Raw genomic sequence first — 23,712 nt, 5'->3', positions numbered from 1 at the left:
CTCACCAGTTTCCACCTCAGGATCCTGATCCACTCGTCTGCCTCTACACCTGTCTTTGCACAGAGATAAAATGTCCTCTCAGGAAACACCAGGCTGTGGACACAAGGAGATAAGGCGAGCAGAGATGTTCATTACTTTATCTTATCGAGGATCTACACTTAAGTTCTAGCTAGTTCAGTCAGGGAGACTATACTTTTGCATGCTAGTAATTTATTTCTCAAACATGCTCACTCATTATTTACATGCTGTTATTGTTTGGGGGTGTCAATCATGACACCAGCTGTTTAAATCAGCTGGTCTCCACTATCCAATAAGCACAACAACACAATTACATGGTTGCTGCTGTCTCTTTTAAATAGGATTGTCTCTGGGGAGTGTGGATAAAGGACCAAGATGCAGTCCAATAGGATCCCAGAATCAATTTCACGAACTTTATTCCAGACAGGTTTACAAGGTCCCATTCACGTTGCTTTTACGCACCCCTCATCCTCCATCTTCCCCCAGTCTTCATCGGCTTCTTTAACTCATCATTCTATCAGCATCATCAACACCACGACCACCAAGACTGGACTCCACAGGGGGATTTATCTTGTTACTAATCAGGGCAAAGGGCTCTTCATTATAATCTCCCTGAAGAGTCGAAACACCAAAGACTCTGTCGAGACTTTATCATCACATATCATCCTATTAATAATAAACTATTCTCTTTTCTCTCTCTGAAATGAAAGGCTTCCGCGAAGATTAGAAAGCGGTTCTAAGCTTATGTCGCGACTGTAGCTCATGAGCATGAGTGGTCGTCCTGAAACCGCAAGGTTGTGAGGCACAGTAGACAATTGAGTTCAAAAGCAACAACTCAGAGACAGGTGGCAGGCAAAGTTCTTCAGTCATATTCAGGCAGGGGTCAAAACCAGGAGATCAATCAAACAGGCAGACAAATCCAATAAAGGGGCAGGCAAAATCATAGTAGTCACGACAGGCAAAAACGGGGTCAGAACACTAAGGAAACAGTACTGGGATACGCTGGAGAGTTTGGCACAATGGACAAGACAATCTGGCAGAGGACAAGTGCAAGTGAGGGGACCTAAATAGTGAGCTAATGAGTGAACGGGCTGTAGGTGAGAAGGGCGTGAGGACCAGGTGACGGTGATGAGGGGTAATCGGGGTGAGTGGGAAGATCTGGAACGACAGGAGAGTGGTTAGAATTGACAGACAGGATGAAAACAGTTAACATGAACGGGAATCCGTGACAATTAGTTCCCCATAGTCTCCCCATAGTTTGCATGTCAAAACGTCCCTGAGCAAGACACTGAACCTCTAGTTGCTCCCCGGACAGCAGTCTACTGCTCCTAAATTGCTATGGATGGGTTAAATGCAGAGACCAAATTTCATGTATGTATGTAAAAACTATGTAATATGACAAAAATAAACTTAACACACAGTTTCTTCACTACTGGACTGTAATATTCTCCTCCAATCACATATGTATATGTGTAGTTGCCAAATCAGGATACAACAAAGACAAAAAAGAAGGTGTTTACTGTCTCACACTGCGACCAGTTAAGAAGTTTAGTATCCAGCCTACTCGCTTTAAATCAGTTTAAAAAGATGAATTGGCTTTCCCTGGCATTAGCCAGACCTGTGTGAAAACTGCAGGGGATGAAGGAACTTCTCTCCCTGGATTAAACCTACTTTTTTATGCACTTATTACAGATGTCAACGGTACTGGCCTGAAGCCATTTAATGTTGCAAGGGTTTTAGTTTGAGCAACTGGGACCATCCCAGAATGTTCGCATTACTTAAAGACCCGGTATTGCTGAAAAGATAAATAAAACAAATAAAATGGAAGATGCTACTTAGTTTTGTGAATCCGGCCACAAACATGGGCCACGTTTCCCAGATTTGATAGTTCTTTAGGACTTAAGAAGGCTTGAAAGAAGGGTTCGGCTGAGAAGGAGCACTAAGATAGAAGTGTTTCCCAGACGCGTTCTTAACTGCCTTCTTAAGATCCCGTCAAAGAAGCTTCCTAAGACGCTCTTAGTGGGAGCTGTCCACCGCCTTGTTGCTGAAACTAAATCAATCGATGCCAGGCAAATCGATCACCCACCTCTTTATTAGCGCATAAATCACACACAACATGCTGTGGTCCCCACACACAAGTGCAATTACACTACGCCCGCTTGTGTGTGTGTGTGCCTTCCACAACACCAATCATCCGGGGGATCCCAGCCATGGCATGAAATCCATGGTGGACCTGGCGGACCTCGTCTTGTGTGGTGGGCATTCTGATGTGTGTCCGGGCATGGCGCAGGAGGATTGGTGTCACGTCTGCCACACTCTGTGAAACCGATGCCTTGCTGAGGCCGGTGCCGTCCCCAAATACCTCTAGGAAGCTCCCCACTGCGTAAAAACGCAGCGCAGCCAGGAGCTGCACCTCAACATTGCAGCGGGTTGGCTTCTGGGTATGTGGTGACACTAGCGTGATGAGGCGTTGGATCTTCACACGGGGAAGCCGGTACTTAATCTGGACAGCCCGATCCGACAAAACATGAAGTGGGGAGAAGTGCTGACGCACATATGCATTTATGTAAACTATCTGCCTTCACGCACGGCGATGCTGTTGGTTAGCAGCGAGATTATGAATGAAATGAATTAATGAAAAGTACTTTATTAATCTCCAAGGAGAATTTTTTAAATGATTTATTATTATTATAATTATAATATATATTATAATATATAATATAATATATATATTATATAATATAATATATTATACATAATATATATATATATATATATATATATATAATATATATTATATAATTATATTATAATTATTATTTAATTATGCCGCATTGCAGCCATAGTGTCTATCACGCTTGGACTTCAGCAATGCCTTCAAACTTGGAGCCTCTCTTGTGGAGGTTCCAGCCCAGTTCAATTACACCTGTCAGTTTCCCTGATATCTGTGAAATGTTTTTAAAGCTAATGTAAACTCATATGCAGATGCCGAATGTGTGTGAAAACGTAATGAGTGATAGTAATGATGATTTATTTTATTTTTGTAGCTACAGGAACACATGGGCAATTCTTTATTTTTATATCTTTTTTTTTTCTCTCTCTTTTTTCTTTTTTTTTATCTTAACGAATCTGGGAAACACAGCCATAATCAGGCTCAGGACTCTTACTAGACTTAGTGAGTCTGTTTTTTTTCTAAAAATAGACAAAGCTGTAGGAGTGTTTCTCATTTAATAAATTTAGTGTTTCAGTCAAATTCATTGAAAAAATAGTTTTCCGACTGTTAATCTGAATTAAAACCAGTGTTAAAGGTAAAAGGCGTCAGTGGGTATAACCTCTGTAAAGACAATGCTTTGTTTCAGTTCATGCGCACTTCTCCTCCCCCTCTTGTTTCCTTCTGCTATTTTACTGCTCACACTTCCCTTTTACAAACAAAAGTACAACTTGCTGTGGCCTTAGACTGCAGTGTTGTGACTGACGACTTATATTTGATTTGGTTTTTCTAAATGTTGTTGGTGTCATCTAATTAGTGGCGGGTCGTCAGGGCCCTAAGCCTTCTCTGCTGGCCTTAACAGAATCACAAAGTTATAGCTATTATATAATTATAATTATTTATTAATTAAAAGTAATAGCTATTTTATAATGTAATTGTTTTTCATAAATACACTACATGTAGCCTGCAGGCTGCTTCCAGCCTGCACGCTGGAGCTGGTAAAAACGCTCATCCAATCACATTCCACCTTTCTCTGGTAGATTAGCTGCTTAATCCTTCGGAATCTGTGCATGTGGATCCGCGTTATATAATATTTACATTTTGTTAACAATTATTTCTTTGTGATAATTCTGCACAGAAATATGGTTCAACTTCTCCAAGATTCAGTTTAATTTCTGCTTCTGCTGCCTACGAGAATCCCACAGCGGGGATATATGCATTCTAAACACTAACGTGTCGTATGCAGGGCTCTCAAGTGTCACGCATTGAGCGTGACTGTCACGCATTTCGGTCTTAAATCACTCCCTCCCGCCACACATCGTATTTCTCACGCTGAAAAAAACTCCAGGCTATTTAATGTGCCGCAGTGCGTAGACATGACCTGGGCATAGCTGTATCGGTTAGCTTAGCAACATTAGCACGTAGCATTCGTTACGTGTCGATGTGTAATTGCTGCTTGTTGTCCAGCGGACAACAAGCAGCATCACTGTAGCCCGTCTCTGCCAGATCACCACTGCAGGCCACTCCAGCCTGCAGTGGCCCCCACCATATAATACTAAATTTGGTTTTAGACATTTATTTGTCTATGTGTACATTCAACATTCATATATTCCACTGCGTTTATGAACCTAAGACCGTTCGTAAAACAATTTCTAGCACTAAAACAGTTCGACCACATGAGTATTTTCACAAGAGTTATGAAGAATTTAAAAAATTGAGTGTACATTTTTCAGTAATTATCACTTTAGTACTGAAGGTCCAAGCCTCACAGCACAAAGTGACCACAGTATATTAGTTCGACAGAAATAACAAAAGTACTTTAGTCATTTGATAATTATATTAGTGAGATCACATTTGGCCATTTGGAGTTTTTTGGACTCAAACTCCTCAGCCATTGTGCTGTGAGCAAACAGGCAGTGTTGTTTCAGTTGCAAAGGCCGGTGGCAAGTTACTATGAGATAAAAAATTGGTTACTATGAAAAAATAAAATTGGTCACAGACATAAATTACTCTATGTAAAAAAATAATAATTCCTAAATGTGTACATTTGTGCAATTTTGGGTATTCACAAATGTGTTTATATAGTATATAAAAAGCTATAAACGATATATACATTTGATATGCAAACCTCATGTAATCGTGCAAATCAGTTGATCCACGTGCATTTTTACTACAAAAAAATGTTCTAATACGTTTAGACATTTCTATACACAGGAGGCTTTTCAAAGGCAAAAACAATAAAATTTGTGAAGTTGAAGATCTGTACGTGAACTATTAATATTTATTCAAGTTGTGATGTGTATAACTGTTTGTCAAATTTATGAATACCCCACATCAAGTATGGTCCACATTTGTAAATCGTGTTTCACATTTGTATATCATATACACATTTGTAATCATTTTCAGATCAATTTTACTCCATTGAATATCTTGGTGGGCAAAGCTGGCAACTACTCTGAGGCCTCAGATCACCAGGTGCCTCAGAACCAACTTCACTGTGTGTGAATTTGTTATTGTTGCAATTTGATTTGGTATTTGCACCATTAGAAAACACTTAAACTGGCTCCTGGATTATTACACAGTCTTGTGGAACTGTATAGCTGTTGACGTTGGTACGTCAACACGTCATTCCTAAATTCCAGGTTTATCTAGCCCTGCCTACTGGCAGTATGATTATGAGAAGATCGGCAGTTTGATCCTCGGCTCCTTTGTGTCCTTGAATGAGACACTTAACCCCAAATTGCCCTGAAGGCTGTGCGATCAGTTTGTAAATAGGTATGAATGTTCCTGATGGGCAAGTTGCACCATATCCCCTCCCATATGAATGGGTGTGAATGTCTATGATGACAGGGGCTGCATCCCAAGTCTCATCCCAATGGCATCCCCGTTTCCCTCACTTGCGTCCCTTCCTTGCGTCTTAGTCACGCCCACCAGGGATGCACGGAGAGACGCAAGGAAACCAAACGAGGAGAGAAGACGTGAGGAAACATGTTTTAAGACACATGAGACGTCCTTTCCTCTGAAGTGTCACGTGAAGCGACGTCAGTTTCTGATACCTGCAGCAGACTGACAGCTGATCACAGCTGATCAGCTGTCAGTCATCGGAGTTGTTTTCTGGGCCAGACCGGATTTAGCGAACATTTCAATAAAAATGCACTTAAATATTGATACAAATTGTTGCATGTTTTAAGTTGATTTAATGGTTTTAAACTACAACTTATTTAAATAAGGCACAGCTATCATTAGTGTCAGAGTGGAGATGTTTTCTCTGTAGTCTGTTACCTGTTAAACAAACTGCATTGAGTGTTTATATACTGTGTTGTTTTCAGGGTCTTGCTTATACGCAGGATCGATTAACAGCGGAACGCGTCTTATTTATTAATTATTTACGTCGGCATGTTTTGAAATTGTAATATTATAAAATAACCATACAGAAAAGTGTTTCCTCTCTCAAACTGTCTGATTTGAATTACATACATAACTAGAAAATATGTCCACCTTCTCTGTCACCCAGTTGCCGGAACTGAATGATGTTTTTCCTCTGTCACTTTACAGAGTTGGAGACAAGCAGCTTGTCACACTTAAACGTCACATTTTATGCTGAGTGACCAAATGGATCAAAGGTTGTTGCTGGGACTCATTATCGCTAAAGATGATATAAGGAAGTTGACTTTAATTGAGAGACCACAGTCTATTGATGAGTTAAAAGTGCAACTGGTGGATGAACTGTCTCTGCACTATGACTTTAAACTGCAGTATGAAGATCAAGACTTCCATAATGCCCTCTGCAATTTGACAGAAATAACCGATCTACCTGAAAGGGCTACGCTCAAAATCATCCCTCTTTTGACTCTCCAATTAACCGCGCTGTCATCACCCACCACAACATCAGACACTGACTGTAGCACAGCAGACACTGAGATCCTGTCAACAGGAAGAGCATCACCATCGATTAGACAACAGTGGCCAGAGTTCTTTGACATACCCAATTTTTCAATTAATGTTGAGTATAGACTTAGACAGGCAGATCTTGCTTTCATGAAAGATGAAACACCATGAGATATGAAGCATGACATATTAGAAAAGCTTGCTGAGACGATGTACAGTTTCAAGGCTTACCCTACAGATGATGACTTCAGCAGTGTTGCAAAAGCACTGATTAGCAAACACCCCTGCCTCGCTGAGCCTGGACCACACAGATGGTATGGCTGGAAAAACAGTCTTAAATTTAAGATGGCAAATTTCCGAACAAAGCTTCGAAAAGCTGGATGTCAGGATGTAGCAATCAATGGAGGCAAACGAAATAAAGGCAACCCAGAAGGAGAATCCTCAAGCAAGAATATCAAACAGCCAAAAAGAGGTGAAGCAAACTACCTGCCTAACTTACCTGAAGGACATGATGAAACAAGTCTTGAAAATGCCAGAAAGGTTCTCGTAGAAGAAATGAAGAAAAACAACCAAATGGCACTCTGATCTCACAAATGATGGACCATTCATTCCCACTACGCAGACAAGAAATTGTAAAAAAGGAGCCTGCTGGACACAACATGGTTGAACCATGGCCAGCACTCTTCACAGAGAGACAGGTAAGATATTTTTGTTATCAACCAATAAAATAATGCCAGTCAAAAAGAAATTTAAGGTGTGTGGCGCGAAATCTAAACATACTTGTTGGAATGTTAAGCCCTCTGCCATCTCTCCATCCCCACCCATCTCTCTCTCTACTTTTTAAGGTGTTTGTCGAGTTCAACAGAATCGCAAGTAAGAATCTTGAGGGAGACTTCTTTGAGGCTCTGGACCAGTACACCCGAAATTTTCAAAACAAAAAAGGGAAATGTTGGCCGGAAACTCAGTGAGCTGATGCAGCACATGAGCTGGATGGTAAGTAGGGTCACTTTGCTTTTGATCTGTATAATAGATTATTAATCAAGTTCTACATGAGATGATCCAGACCAACCTGTTCTATTTTCTGTCTGACCCGTGCTTAGCCAAATAACTCTGTTAACTGGTCTTTTCTCTCTCTCTGTATCATTAGACACCAGACGTGACAGTACTTCGATCTGTTGTCCTCAAAGGCATTCCGATTTTACTTGGTGACGACTCCAGTGATTTTTTCAAGACATGCTCTGTAAGTACTTGCACATAAGTAAAACTTTGGTGTGCATTATTATAAAACTTTACCTGTGCTGACAGAAGATGTAATTCTATCTGCACATTTTGTACTCCACAGCCAATATGAGAGGTATTTAAATAGCCTGTACATAAAAATGTACATTAATTCATTTTAAATCTCAGGAGCAGAAGTCTAGGTTGAAAGGTCGGTGTCACTGTTCAAGAATATATGGAACTTGTGGACCATAGCTTCAGTTTAACCGTACCAAATTTTTTTGTTTGACAATCCATGTGAACACATATTGAAAACCATATTATCTAGCAAATGCTTTCAACACTAAAAATTAATGTTTTAGAAAAGCATAAATTGCCAATACTGAAGTGTGTGTGTGTGTGTGTGTGTGTGTAGGATACAGCAAGAGACGACGCCCTAAAATGCATCACTGTTGGTGTGCTGACAGTTGTCAGTGAAAATAGTCCTCACGAGGGTCCAAGTTCAGTGGACCTCCAGCCCATCTCCACTGCCATCATTCTGGAGGGAGGTATCGTCATGGCTCATATTAAAAACTTGCCTCAGGCAGTTTGTCTGTTGTTTGGGCTTACATATGCTTTGCATTTGGATTACCCAAAATGCATGGCAAATACACTCAACTTCATTCAGACTGTGATGCTTAGACTGGGAAAAAAAAATCTCCCACCAAAACTGTTAACTTTGAAGAACAGTCTCCTGGATTAGACTAGTAAAGAGACATCAGCTGTCAGCAATTCGCAAGTTATAATAATGTTCTCATGTTGTCAGATAAAGTTTGATGCTTTCATGCAACTGAGCTGGCTTGTTTACGATCTCAATTTAAAAAAAAGAAAGAAATCCATTTAAGTCTGTACCATATTATGCTGGTATGCTAATGCTGGAAATAGTGCCACATTGTGTTACAAAGAGTTGTTGTAGCAAGGTGGACCTGTTTATATTTGTGTTTTGGGAGAACTTTTATGTAGTACAAATAAACCCTAAGGAGTGTTTTTTTCTTTAACCTTGTTTAAACCCTGGACTGATGCTTGCTTTGGGACACAAAAGCATTTGTTGTACTTTCAGTTTTGATCAGAAATGCAATAATTTTCATGCAGTGAAGTCCTGTAGTTATCAGGTGTTTACCTGTTTAATATCGTAAGACTGTTACATGCATAGAATTAGTTCACAAAAATGTGGGTTTATTCTTGACTCGTCCTTGTCATGGTGCACAGTCCAATCAAACCACATGTTTGATGTTTTGTATTTGAATGTACAAGAAAGTGATACTTGGGAACAGAACACTTGAGGCTGAATAATAGCTTTAATGCACATTGTTATTACAATAGCCTAACATAGATCACACTATGAGCAATTTTACAATTAGCTTTAAAATAAATTTAATGTAACAAGAGGATGGAGAACAGTAATTTTATTAATTATTGAAAGGTTATTACATGAGTAATACAACTTTTATATTGGGAAAATTGGAATTAAAAGTAATAACAATATCAAATGTTTATTGTTCAGCCTAGATCTGTCAATGATGCAATTATTTATTTTTTTGAATAAATGTTGTAATGCAGCTGAATCAACCTAATGAGTGTTTTCTTTTAAGTATATCTTTGTGGTGTTTATGCCTTTTATTAGGTAACGAGAGAAGAGAGAGAGAGAGAGAGAGAGAGAGAGAGAGAGAGAGAGAGAGAGAGAGAGAGAGAGAGAGAGAGAGAGAGAGAGGACCCATTCAAGGAAATTAGTTTGTTTAATTTAAGTGAACTTGAAAAATTAGTGAGTAGCAAGTTGTAGGTATTTAGTAATTCTTAGGGGGGTTAAATTTGTATTAAGCAGTTCACACAAATTAAAAAAATTAACTTAACACTAAGCATGGATATTAAGTTACATGAACTTAATTTTATTTATTAAGTGTGGCTTCAGCCGCATGGGGTCATAGACCCCATGCGGCTGAAGCCACACTTTATGTTCTCCTGCGGGCTTATTAGTTGGAATGCTGCAAGCATTCCAACTATTGTTCTTCAAATCTTTATTAAACTTATTATTATTATTATTATTCTATTTCTTCCATCCGTATTTTGGACCTCTTCAACTCTTTCATATTTTCAGCTACAGAAAAAAGTTCAATTATTAAAATATTCAGTTACCTAAGGAAGCGATGGCTGAGACCTTTCATATTTCTGACTTTTCAAATCTTTGAATTATTAAGCTTTTTATGATTTTTTTTATAATGGGACCCTATGAGGAAATCTTCAAATCATCTTCAACTTCAAACGTTTACAGTTTCTTCATACGTTGAGCTTTAGACAATATTTAAAATTCCACATGTTGACAAAACCTTCAGCTATTAATCTACGCTTTTACATTTTTCATATTTTCTCAAATTTTAAAATTATTCAGCTTTTTATTAAAAAAAATGAATGGTTTCCAATGAAGAACATCTTCAAATCCGCTTTCAACTCTTCAACTTCAAAAGGTAAAGGCTCTGTCATGCCTCCAGCTAGAGACACCATTCCACCTTTAAAATGTTGACAAAACGTTTAGCTGTTATTGTATTACTCATCTTTTTGATATATCCTATATTGTTTTAACTGTCGGCGTTTTCGTTTTATAGTTTTTCCGCACCTTTTCTGCCTTTCTCATTATTGTGTGTTGGGCAGCTCAGAGCAGTGACGTAATACTCCAGAGCGAGGGCACTTGGCGATACACATATTTTAAACTTGCTCTCTACTCCAAACCGTATACTCTTTGGGCATAATTTATAGCTCAAAACGTTGGAAATCTTGTCTTCTGCCGTAAACTGCGGTCGATAGGAATCCAACAGATAAGACGTGTTGAAGTCCGACTGAATGGGAGAGCAGGTCCGTCCCCAGCAGCAGCCCTTTGGTCTGTGCATCTACAGGCAGCAGGCACGTAAGCGGCCGCACACGCGAACGGGTGGCGCACATGAACGGCCGTGCTCGCGCGTGAACGGCAGCACACGTAAACGCCCACTAACGTGAAACGGCCGCGCGTGTAAACGCTCGCCAACGGGTGCGCCCGCGCCTCAACGGCCGCGCGCGTGAACGGCCGTGCGCGCGCGCGAACGGCCGCATTAACGTGTTATTATGGTCGCGTGCACGTTCGTGTGTGTGTGTGTGTGATGATGCAGTTTTCCTTTCAACTTTTCCAATGATACATTTAAACGACAAGAATTTTCAACAGTTCAATTAAATGACTTTGAACTGTAAAATTTTAGCAGGTATTTTGCCTTTTCTAAATTTTCAATAATGATTTGCTATTTAAGTGTGGCTTCAGCCGCATGGGGTCATAGACCCCATGCTGCAAGCACACTTCATGTTCTCCTGCGGGCTTATTAGTTGGAATGCTTCGAGCATTCCAACTATTGTTCTTCGAATCTTTAAAAAACTTATTATTAGTTGGAATGCTTCGAGCATTCCAACTATTGTTCTTCGAATCTTTAAAAAACTTATTAGTTGGAATGCTTCGAGCATTCCAACTATTGTTCTTCGAATCTTTAAAAAACTTATTATTCTATTTCTTCCGTACGTATTTTGGACCTCTTCAGCTCCTTCATATTTTCAGCTACAGAAAAAAGTTCAATTATTCAAATATTCAGCTTCTTAAGCACACGTGTGCAACTTCCTTTTCAAATTTCAGACTTTTCAAATTTTTAAATTATTAAACTTTTTATGATTTTTTTTAAAATGGGACCCAATGGGGAAATCTTCAAATCATCTTCAACTTCAAACGTTTGCAGGTTCTTCATACGTTCAGCTAGAGACACAATTTCAAATTTCAAATGTTGACAAAACGTTCAGCTATTATTCTACGCTTTTACATTTTTCATATTTTTTCAAATATTTAAATTATTAAACTTTTTATAAAAATAAAAATGAATGGTTTCCAATGAAAAACGTTTTAAAACTTCTTCAGCTCCAAAAGCCTAAGGCTCTGCCATGCTTTCAGCTAGAGACACCATTCCAAGTTTAAAATGTTGCCAAAACTTTCAGCTATTACCGCATATCTCCACTTATTGATATATTTTATACTGTCATAATTGTCAGCGTTTTAGTTTTATGTTTTTTTGCCGCCTTTTCTCTCTTTTGCATGAGTGTGTGTTGCGGAGCTCAGTGCACGTGATGTCATACTTAGAGGGCAGACCCACGTCAGATCTTGAAGATTTTTTTTTTTTAAATTTGCCGTAAACTCCGTACCGTGTACTCTTTGGGCATAATTTATAGCTCAAAACGTTGGAAATCTTGTCTTCTGTCATAAACTGCGGTCGATAGGAATCCAACACATTCAGACGTCTCGTAATCGGACTGAATGTGAGAGCAAGTCCACCTCGCTCTGCCATCCGCTTCAATGTTAAATCTCCCTCCAAAGCCACGTCTCCCCTGAAGCTCGTACCTGATTTGTAAATCGCCCGTACAGACACATGTTTTATCGTACAGACTCACCAGTCACAGTATCTGTTCATCAAGTCTTCCTAACGCTTCATATGCGATATTGAAGCAATCGGGGCTTTTTAAGTATGTTTTTTGGGTGATTTTTGGATAGGTGTTTCCCAGCATTGACTCCATATAATCATCGGCAGTTAGTAATTGTAACTGCCGATGTTTGAATTCATCACCATGGCAACCCTTGGAATGAGGGCAGTTTAACAGACACACAGACACTTACACACGCACACACACACACACACACACACACACACACACACTTACACACGCACACACACACAGGACTTCTCTCTCTGTCTCCCTCCCTCCCTTTCTCTATCTGTTCATATATATATTCCACTATTTTCATATATATATATTCAGCTGTTTTGTTGTTTTCAAATATATTCAGCTTCTTTAAGCTTTATTCAACAATATTTCACTATGTTCAGTAATTAGACGATGCAGTTTTCCTTTCAACTTTTCCAATTATACATTTAAACAAAAAGGATTTTCAACAGTTCAGTTTAATGCTTTTGGGCTTCAACACTTTTCATCAGGTAGTTTTCTTTACATGTTCATATATATTCCACTATTTTCATACATATTCAGGTGTTTTCTTCAGTTGTTTTGTTATTTTCAAATATATTCAGCTTTTTTAAAGCTTTTTTAAGCTTTATTCAACAATATTTCACTATGTTCAGTGTTTAGATGATGCAGTTTTCCTTTCACCTTTTCCAATTATACATTTAAACAACAAGGATTTTCAACAGTTCAGTTTAATGCTTTTGGGCTTCAACACTTTTCATCAGGTAGTTTTCTTTACATGTTCATATATATTCCACTATTTTCATATATATTCACCTGTTTTGATAAATATTCCAGTATTTTCATATACATTCAGCTGTTTTCATATATATTCAGCTTTAAGCTTTTTTTAAGCTTTATTCAACTTTATTTCACTATTTTCAGCTACATTCAGCAATTTCTTTCAAATATTTCAGCTTTATGCTTCAGCTTTTTGCATTCCAACGCATTTTCAGCAGGAAATGCTCTTTCTAGTTATTATTCTTCTTATAGTCAAACCACTACTCCTCCCAGAGCGTTGCCAGCACATGCGTCAAAAATACATCGAAACGTGCGGTTTGCGCGGGAATCGTGAGCTATGACTTTTCTAAGAGATTCGCCCGGCCGTTTTCCCGAAAAATGCAAAAAACGTCAAAAACTGTCAAAAAAATTTCACGAAATGTTCGTAGAGGGTGGCGCACCAATTAACAGAGTGAGAAGAAGCGACAGAAACTGCTAAAAAAATAAAACGTATTTTGTCTTTACTCCCACAATGTTCACTCTTCATACACCATTGTTGGATAGAAACGTTGGAAATCTTGTCTTCTGTCATAAACTGCGGTCGATAGGAATCCAACAGACTCAGACGTCTTGAAATCGGACTGAATGTGAGAGCAAGTCCACCTCGCTCTGCCATCCGCCGCCATGTTAAATCTCCCTCCAAAGCCACGTCTCCCCTGAAGCTCGTACCTGATTTGTAAATCGCCCGTACAGACACATGTTTTATCGTACAGACTTGCCAGTCACAGTATCTGTTCATCAGGTCTTCCTAACGCTCAATATGCGATATCGAAGCAATAGTGGCTTTTAAAGTACCATTTTTTAAAAATAGTTTGAAAGGAGTTCCACAGTATTTAGGTCTATTAAGCTCAGCGTAAGGAAGTCCCTTTGAAGTCATCACCATGGCAACCTTTGCTCTAGCGACCCACAGGTGTTCTCGTTAGGGCAGTTTAACAGACACGCAGACACTTACACACGCACACACAACACAGATGACTTCTGTCTCTCTGTCTGTTTGTCTCACACACACACAGACACACATACACACATACACACACACAAACAAACAAACAAACACATACACACACACAAACAAACAAACACATACACACACACACACAACACAGATGACTTCTGTCTCTCTGTCTGTTTGTCTCACACACACAGACACACATACACAGACACACATACACACACACACAAAGACGTTTACGTGTGTTTTATATTGTGTAGTTGTCAACACTGTGATCATTAATAAGGTCATATGATATTTCATATACGTTTGTGTGTGTTCAGGACGTTCAGTAGTTTATTTCCTTAAGTCCACAGTCCAGTCTGCCTCTAATCAGTCTGCTGACGCTAACTTGGTCACCATGACGACGGCAGCACACAGGTGCTTCATATCAGCCAATCAGTTTAACACACAAACCAACTCAAGTGCTTTGGAGGAGAGACGGGCGTCAGAAACAAAAGCTATATATTGCGACGTCTTACGGCAGTAGTAGCCACACTTTCAAAATTTCTTGCGAAATTTTCTAGTTATTTATATATTCATCTATTCCACTATTTTCAGCTATATTAATATATTCAGCTATTTTTACATATATTCAGCTATTCTTTCATTTTCAAATATATTTAGCTATATTTAGCTAATTTAAGCTATATTCCACTATGTTCAGCTATATTCACCTATTTCTTTCAAATATTTCAGCTATAAGCTTCAGCTTTTTGCATTCCAACGCATTTTCAGCAGGAAATGCTCTTTCTAGTTATTGCTTATTATTATCAAAAGTTTGGACCGCTACTCCTCCCACAGCGTTGCCAGCACATGCGTCAAAATACATCAAAACGTGCGGCTTGCACGGGAATCGTGAGCTATGACTTTTCTAAGAGATTCGCCCGGCCATTTTCCCGAAAATCGCGACAAATTTGCCCATTGACTTTGAATGGGGTTTTGCCGCAAAAAAAGCAAAAAAACACTCATCTTTGTGCCCATAGTGACTCGCCATAATAGGAGGTAGAGAAATGAATTAAAATTCAAAACGTCGACAAAAGGCTTGAGTTCATTTGCCTAATTGGACATTTTTTGATAGCTAGTACAGTGTTCATGTAATTATTGTTTTAGTTTTATGTTTTTTTCCCGCCTTTTCTCTCTTTTACATGAGTGTGTATTGCGCAGCTCAGAGTGCGTGATGTCATACTGAGAGGGCAGAGCGACGTCAGTTCTTGTGGGAATTTTTTTTAAAATTTGCCGTAAACTCCGTACCGTGTACTCTTTGGGCATAATTTATAGCTCAAAACGTTGGAAATCTTGTCTTCTGTCATAAACTGCGGTCGATAGGAATCCAACAGATTCAGATGTCTTGAAATCGGACTGAATGTGAGAGCAAGTCCACCTCGCTCTGCCATCCACCGCCATGTTAAATCTCCCTCCAAAACCACTTCTCCCCTGAAGCTCGTACCTGATTTGTAAATCACCCGTACAGACACATGTTTTATCGTACAGACTCACCAGTCACAGCATCTGTTTATCAGGTCTTCCTAACGCTCAATATGCGATATCGAAGCAATAGTGGCTTTTAAAGTACCATTTTTTAAAATAGTTTGAAAGGAGTTCCACAGCATTTAGTTCTATTAAGCTCAGCGTAAGGAAGTCCCTTTGAAGTCATCGCCATGGCAACCTTTGATCTAGCGACCCACAGGTGTTCTCGTTAGGGCAGTTTAACAGACACACAGACACTTACACACGCACACACAACACAGATGACTTCTGTCTGTCTCTATGTTTGTCTCACACACACAGACACACATACACACACACAAACAAACAAACAAACAAACACATACACACACACAAACACATACACACACACAAACAGACACACACACACACAAACAGACACACACAAACACACACACACACAAAGACGTTTACGTGTGTTTTATATTGTGTAGTTGTCAACACTGTGATCATTAATTGGGTCATATGATATTTCATATACGTTTGTGTGTGTTCAGGACGTTCAGTAGTTTATTTCCTTAAGTCCACAGTCCAGTCTGCCTCTAATCAGTCTGCTGGTGCTCACTTGGTCACCATGACGACGGCAGCACACAGGTGCTTCATATCAGCCAATCGGTTTAACACACAAACCAACTCAAGTGCTTTGGAGGAGAGACGGGCGTCATAAACAAAAGCTATATATTGCGACGTCTTACGGCAGTAGTAGCCACACTTTCAAAATTTCTTGCGAAATTTTCTAGTTTTGTATTACTACTTAATTTAGAACTGCACACTTAAAATAAACAAGCTTTTCTAACTCACTAATCTTAAGGTCACTTTGCTTATTTTTTTTGAGGCAACAAGTTTGCATACTTTTTTAAAGTAAGGTCAACTAATCAGACTTTACAGTGTATGACGGAAGACAAGATTTCCAACGTTTTGAGCTATAAATTATGCCCAAAGAGTACACGGTACGTAGTTAATGGCAAATTAAAAAAAAATTAATTCTGCAAGATCTGACTTCTCTGTGCACTCTGAATATGACATCACGCGCTCAGAGTGGCCCAATACACACCCCTGTTAAAGAGAGAAAAGGCGGCAAAAAAACATAAAACTAAAACGCAGACAGTTTAAACAGTATAAAATATTTAAAAAATCTGAAATTATAGAAAGATTGCTGAAGGTTGTGACAACATTTGGAAAGTTAAATGATGTTTTTTGCTGAATGTATGCAGAAGCTGTAAGCTGTTAAAGTTGAAGAAGATTTGAAAATTTTCCCCATTGGATCCCATTATTTTAATTTTTATAAAAAGCTTAATAATTCAAAAACTTTAATAGTTAAAAGTATGAAAAGATATTCCGCATGCGTCTTTAAGAAGCTGAATATTTTAATAGTTGAACGGTTTCTGTAGCTTAATATATGAAGCAGTTGAAAAGGGCCAAAATACGTACAGAAGAAATAGAAGAAAAATAAGTTTATTAAAGATTCGAAGAACAATAGTTGGAAAAGCATTCCAACTAACTAGAAATTGCATTTCCTGCTGAAAATGCTTTGGAATGCAAAAAGCTGAAGCATAAAGCTGAAATATTTGATAGAAATTGCTAAATATAGCTGAACATTTTGAAATATAGTTGAAGCTTAAAAAAGCTGAATATATTTGAAAATAACAAAACAGTTGAAAATATATGAAAACAGTTGAATGTATATAAAACAGCTCAATATATATCAAAACAGCTGAATATATATCAAAACAGCTGAATATATATATATGAAAATAGTGAAATATAGTTCAATAGAGCTCAAAAAAGCTGAATATATTTAAAAATAACAAAACAGCTGAATATATATGAAAAAAGATGAATATATATGAAAATAGTGGAATATATATCAAAACAGCTAAATATATATGAAAATAGCGGAATATATATGAACATATATAGAAAACTACCTGATGAAGGGTTGAAGCCCAAAAGCATTTGACTGAACTGCTGGAAATCCTTGTTGTTTAAATGTAGAATTGGAAAAGTTAAATGGAAAACTGCATTGTCTTAGAGAGAGAGAGAGAGAGAGAGAGAGAGAGAGAGAGAGAGAGAGAGAGGGGTGGTATTCATAGTACTAGCAGTAATAGTGGTAGTTGTATGATTAGCAGTAGTTGTAATTGTCAAAATATTGGCCGTAATGTGTGTGTGTATATATATCTTCAGGAGGACACACAATCGGAGCATTTGATTGCCTCATTTTAAAATACCGATCGAACTTTATGCGGCCTCCATTTTATCCCAGAGGAGGACCTTTTTGGTGTAATATTTCCCCCGGCTTCATCTCTTCGCATTCACAGCTCCGTCAGCTCTGAACATTTTGTCAACATTTAAAAATTGAAATTGTGTCTGAAGCTGAACGTATGAAGAACTGGTAAATGCTTGAAGTTGAAGATGATTTGAAGATTTTCCCATTGGGTCCCATTTTAAAAAAAAATCATAAAAAGCTTAATAATTTAAAAAGTCTGAAATATGAAAAGGAAGTTACCATCGTGTCCTTAAGTAGCTGAATATTTGAATAATTGAACTTTTTTCTGTAGTTGAAAATATGAAGGAGCTGAAGAGGTCCAAAATCCGTACGGAAGAAATAGAAGAATATGAAGAAGTTTAATGAAGATTTGAAGAACAATAATGCTGAAGCATTCCAACTAATAATAATCCTGCAGGAGAACATGACCCCATGCTGCTGAAGCCACACTTAATAAAAGTTATTGAGGGAAACAACAGATCAAATCTTTAAAGAAAATAGTTTGTCCTTTTTTTGTTCAGACCTACAATGAATGAACACATATCTTAACCAGATGGTGAACAAGAAAACACTCCAATATATAACGTTTATTTTGTGATCGTCGTCACTCAGGTATTAAACTCCAGCGATCAGTCCGCTCAGCTGCAGCGTCCAATCAGATAACAGAGAAACAGTGAGGGGGCGTGTCCAGTGTTAAAACACTTCCTGGAAGTCTGCTCTCGGGGCTCCTCGATCATGACTTCTCCGATTTCCCTCCTCGCTCCTCCGAGCCGAATAAGAGCTTTGGGACGGCCTGCAATATGGCGGCACAGAACCACTTCCGGTTCAGTCGAGGAGCGAGTAAACGACAATTTAGAGACTTGAGACTCACCCAAGTAGTATTAAAGCGGACGACTAGAAAGGCGATATACAAGTATGTGGTAGGGGCGTGGTTGTGCTCAGCTGCAGAGGGGTGTGGTTGGGGGTGACTCAGACGACAGGTGCCGGATATCAGGACTGATCGCTCTCAGCTGAGGCTGATTGCTTGCCCCCCAAAAAAAGGGCAGTCGGAAAGATGTTGAGAAAGAACGGGAGGTGACTGCTGCCAAACGGTCCGTGCGAGTTGATACAAATAAAGTTTATTACCAATCGACTATCTGAAATCCTGAGTTGATGTGCAGGGGGGAACTCAGCGAGGTAGCAGGATCGTGTTACAGTGGAATCTAAGGTGGGGGCCCTTTTAAAAAGGGACATGGAAAGCAACGAGCAACCCTAGCCGATTATTGCGCTGGGGCAAATGCTAAGCAGGATTGCCGCTATGTAGCGGGACCAGGCAGAGGTCAACCAACAGTTCCTGAGGGTGCTCCTTGTCCAGGCAGAGTGGCAGACGCACGCCCTGGAACAGCTCGCTGCCAGGACAGCTGCAGCTCGTCCGGTGCCGAAACCCTCCACCTTGGCAGGGGTGACACTATAGAAAATGACTGTGGTGAACAACGTGCAGTACTTTCTGAAGTCGTTCGAGGCGGAGGTGTGCGGTTGGCCCGCGACCGAGTGGGTGGTCCGTCTCCTGCTTCTGCTCACCGGGGGGGGGGGGGGGCACAGACAGCGGCCCTGGGGCTGGCCCTGGCAACCCGGCACAGTTACACAGGCATGCAGGCCTGACCCCGGAGGAGCCCGATGAACGGCCATGCGCGTATGCGCATCGGCTGTGTGACCTCGCAACCTGATGGCTGCAGCCCGAGAGCCCGGGCTGCGACGCTGGAGACCGCCGTCACCCTGGCGGAGGACCACCTGGCGGTTCATTCCTGCGGGAAGGGGGAAAGCGATCGCCCACCAGCATCAGCCCAGCTGAAGACCGCCCAGCGGAGGAGAACCCCACTGCAGCTGCAGGCGCAAACCATACTGACACCGCTGCAGACAACCCCCACCCGGGTCCCGGACCCTTGGACCCCAGTGAATACCGGCACCTCTCCAACCCACAAGGGGTCCCTCAAATGCCAGGGCAGGTGTGTTGGAGGTCCAGGCAGCCCGAACACTTCCTCAGGGAGTGTCTGCTGATGGAGGTGGGCCAGGTGATTCGGGTTGCCAGCACTCCAACGCCCTCCCCTGGTCCGGAAGTGACGTACCGCGTTCCGGTAAGAATCCAGGGGGGTATACATCAGGCCATGGTGGATTTGGGCTGTACGCAGTCTATGATCCACCAGAGCCTGGTTCGACCCAGGGCATTGGTGGATGCATTATGGGTGAAGATTAGGTGTGTGCATGGGGACGTTTACAAGTATCCCTTAGTGCCAGTGAATGTTAGATACGGGGCAAAAAGCATAATAGAAGAGCTGCGGTTAGCTCCCGTCTTACGCACCCTCTGATCTTGGGAACCAATTGGCCCGTGTTTAATAAGTTAATGTGGCAGGCAGCGGGGGTGCGGTCACGGCAGACAAGGTCATGCGATGTGTGCTGTGCTCAGCGGTGACGCGGGGTTGTTCAACACTGCAGACGGAAAGGGGGAACCAGCGGAGCCCCCTGTGGAGGCTTCACCAGCTCCCCAGTTCCACTCCTCGTGATCATACTCTGCACTTGGCCTTTGACCAAGTGATACGGGTTGATGGTCAGCCGCTGCACCCTGACACAGCGCAGTCATAGCCGCACTTCTTATTGATTAGGGACAGGCTGGACAGGATGTGTCGTGACACTCAGACAGGGCAGGAGAACACCCAGTTGTTGGTGCCAAAAAGACGCCGGGAAATGATTTTCCAGGCGGCTTACTATAACCTAATGGCTGATCACATGGGATATGAAAAAACACCAGACCTGATAATGACCCGATTTTATTGGCCGGTCATCCGGGGAAATGTGCGCCGTTGGTGCACGTCCTGCCCGGAGTGTCAATTGGTAAATCAACTGGCCATTCCGAGGGCGCCTTTGCGCCCTCTGCCATTAATGGAGGTGCCGTTTTAGTGAACAGCCAAGGACCTCATCGGGCCATTTCACCAAAGCACACGCAAATATCGCTTTGTGTTTAGTCCTGGTGGATTACACAACACAATATCCGGAGGCAGTGCCTTTGCGCAACATTTCTGCAAAGAGTGTCGCGCAGGCTCTGTTTTAGATCATCTCCCAAGTCGGAATCCCGAAAAAGATTCTAACTGACCAGGGCACCTCATGCATGTCATGTACACTGAGAGAACTTTACGGGTTACTGGGCATTAAATCTATTTGGACCAATGTGTACTACTAACAGACCGACGGTCTGGTGGAGCGTCTGAATAAGACTTTGAAGTCTATGATCCGTAAATTTATTAGTGATGATTAACGTAATTGGGATAAATGGCGTGACTCTCTGTTGTTTGCAGTGTGGGAGGTTCCCCAGACCTCCGCGGGATTTTCTCCGAACTGCTGTTCGGCAGGACACCACATGGGGTGCTCGACCTGATTAAAGAAAACTGGGAGGAAGGTCCGAGCACCAGTAAGCGTGTTCTTCAATATGTCCTGGACCTGCGAGCAAAACTCCACACACTGGGTCGGTTGTCAGGTGAGAATTTGCTCCAGTCCACAATTTGCTTCATAAAATTTTAAATATAACTCCTACATGTCTGGTTGAATTTTAATTTCCAAATTCTTTTATGGTGAATCCTCTCAGTGCTGATCACTGACTGACATCACTTACCAGAAACAGTTGACTCTGTCCTGAGAGTAGTCAAACTGGACTGCAGAACAGGCTCTCAGATCCAAGGTTCGAATGGGCTCTTCACACTGCAACAGACACACTCTGCATCTTACACATCCACATTACAAGCCCCACCTGTGTTGTGTCTGCTGTAACTAGAAGCAGCTTAATACAATTGCTTCACTCACATACTAAAATCAAATATCCAAAGTGAAGCTGTGAAATAGGACATTTAACACACCTTATCCTTGAGCTTAAGAGAGACTTACCATTTTGTCTTTGAAGTATTTGAGTTCATATCTGTTCAGTATGAACCACCTCTGTTTCCAGCTCTGCAAAAAGATGCCAAAGTGGATGTATTTGAAGTATCACCTCGTAAAGTAGTCTGTGCTCAAGCTCTGAAAGAGTCCTGCTCCACTACGTCTCCAGATTTTCTGATAAAAGCGGATTTGTGTTCAGACACGTTGACACGTCTTACCTTCACAATCGCTCCTTGTTTCACCAGATAGCCTTCCTTTGTGCCCAGCTGAGACAGTGAGACAGGCTTTGTGTTAGTAGAAAAACAATTTTACTGTGACCAAAGTATTGACTTACATTGATGATTCTGTTTTATTGCAACTTGGATCTGGGCCAAAATCAGCTCAACTCAACGTACTAACTTTGTTTTTGAGCTTTTAACCACATCTCACAGCTCTTCAGAACAAGTTGTTTGGCTCATTAATCTGGGGGTTAGTTCGATCAGTTCATAACACAAATGATGACCGATGGTTGTATATGATTGGAGGTGGTAACGTCTGTCTTGGTTCAAAGATGGTCTCTGGTGGGGTCTTTAGATCTTAAGGTTACTTTTGATCACATGGCATCACAGGGGGAAATCTGACACACTTAGGGATCAGCTGCTCACAGATGTGAGCGTGCAGAAGGTGGCATACCGATTGTGCATTTGGTACCAGATCATTCTCTGTGCGGCCTGTCTGTATGGCTGTGTGAACTCGAACGGACTCGTAGATGGATGGCTCCTCCACACGCCATGGGTACGGACACTTCAGCACAATCAGGGTTCCTGGTTCAGAGGCAAGGGGGGAGGCCTGACCAACTAACACACAATAACACACAGCATCCAACAACACAGTTGTTGTGGCGGGAGCTTTTCTCTTATTGTTGGATTGGAAAAATGTGGAGTGGATCATTTATAACAATGGAAAACACTTAAAATAAATGTCGGGTTACAGAGGAGTGTTAGGCATAACAACTTAGTGTGCTTTTAGTCCATTAGGGATGGGCAAATTAATTAATTATTAATTAATTTGGTGTTAATTATCCATCCATCCATCCATTATCTGAACCGCTTATCCTCATTAGGGTCGCGGGGCGCTGGAGCCGATCCCAGCTGTCAAGGGGCAAAGGCAGGGTACACCCTGGTCAAGTCGACATATAGACAGACAACCATTCACACTCACATTCACACCTACGGGCAATTTAGAGTCAAATTAACCTATGCAGCATGTCTTTGGACTGTGGGAGGAAGCCGGAGAACCCGGGGGAGAACATGCAAACTCCGTTAATTATTTGACCATGTATTAACTGCATTTTTTTGTATTAGGAGGGGCTTATCACTGCCGCACACAGGTACTGCACTTTAATTCCCTCCCAGATGGCGTAGTTCAGACCTGGGCGTCTTACGGCTCTCCCAGTACAGCCCGCATGAGGTCAATTAAAAAAGAAAAAGAAATAAATAAGATGCACACTATAAATGCAATACAACAACACTGCTTTTACTTTGAAGGTAATTTCTCTACGTGCAGTGTTGACGACTTGCCGACTTGAGTCTGACATAAAACCACGTATTGTTTTGTAGTTTCTAATCTCAGCAAGCAGTGGTGCTGCCGCGAGAGCCTCCGCCTCACAAAGCTTGCACAGGTGGTCAGTCTACCAGCAGGCTCCCACTGCAGGCTCCGCATCCAGATTGAGAATTAATCACGCATGCACAAAGGTCCTGACCAAATTGAGTATCACTTCTGGAGCTTTACTCTTCTCTCAAAGAGAACTTTTCAAACATCAGAAGTGCACTTGTTAAAGCCAACATAGATTGGACTAAGGAAAACTGAACTGAACTGGAAAACATCAAAAGG

At 40.9% G+C, this 23,712-nt stretch overlaps 1 protein-coding gene across 1 annotated transcript; it reads right to left on the bottom strand.

Moving 5' to 3' along the window:
- Positions 1-8: 8 nt before the first annotated feature.
- Positions 9-23,387, bottom strand: LOC137785315 (dual adapter for phosphotyrosine and 3-phosphotyrosine and 3-phosphoinositide-like; the record flags this gene model as incomplete). The annotated part of the gene is made up of 5 exons (XM_068576442.1): positions 22,513-23,387; positions 22,059-22,106; positions 21,850-21,912; positions 21,581-21,666; positions 9-93 (listed from the first exon to the last, which is right to left on the bottom strand). Coding segments are annotated over exons 1-5 (540 nt in total), but the record flags the coding sequence as incomplete, so codon positions are not given.
- Positions 23,388-23,712: the final 325 nt, after the last annotated feature.

Source organism: Clinocottus analis, unplaced genomic scaffold (assembly GCF_023055335.1).
Source record: "Clinocottus analis isolate CAN_PGR_092001 unplaced genomic scaffold, fCliAna1.0.p SCAF_145, whole genome shotgun sequence".
Classification (NCBI taxonomy): Eukaryota; Metazoa; Chordata; class Actinopteri; order Perciformes; family Cottidae; genus Clinocottus; species Clinocottus analis.
Note: the sequence above shows the minus strand (reverse complement) of the source record. Positions and strands in the feature narration are given on the sequence as shown.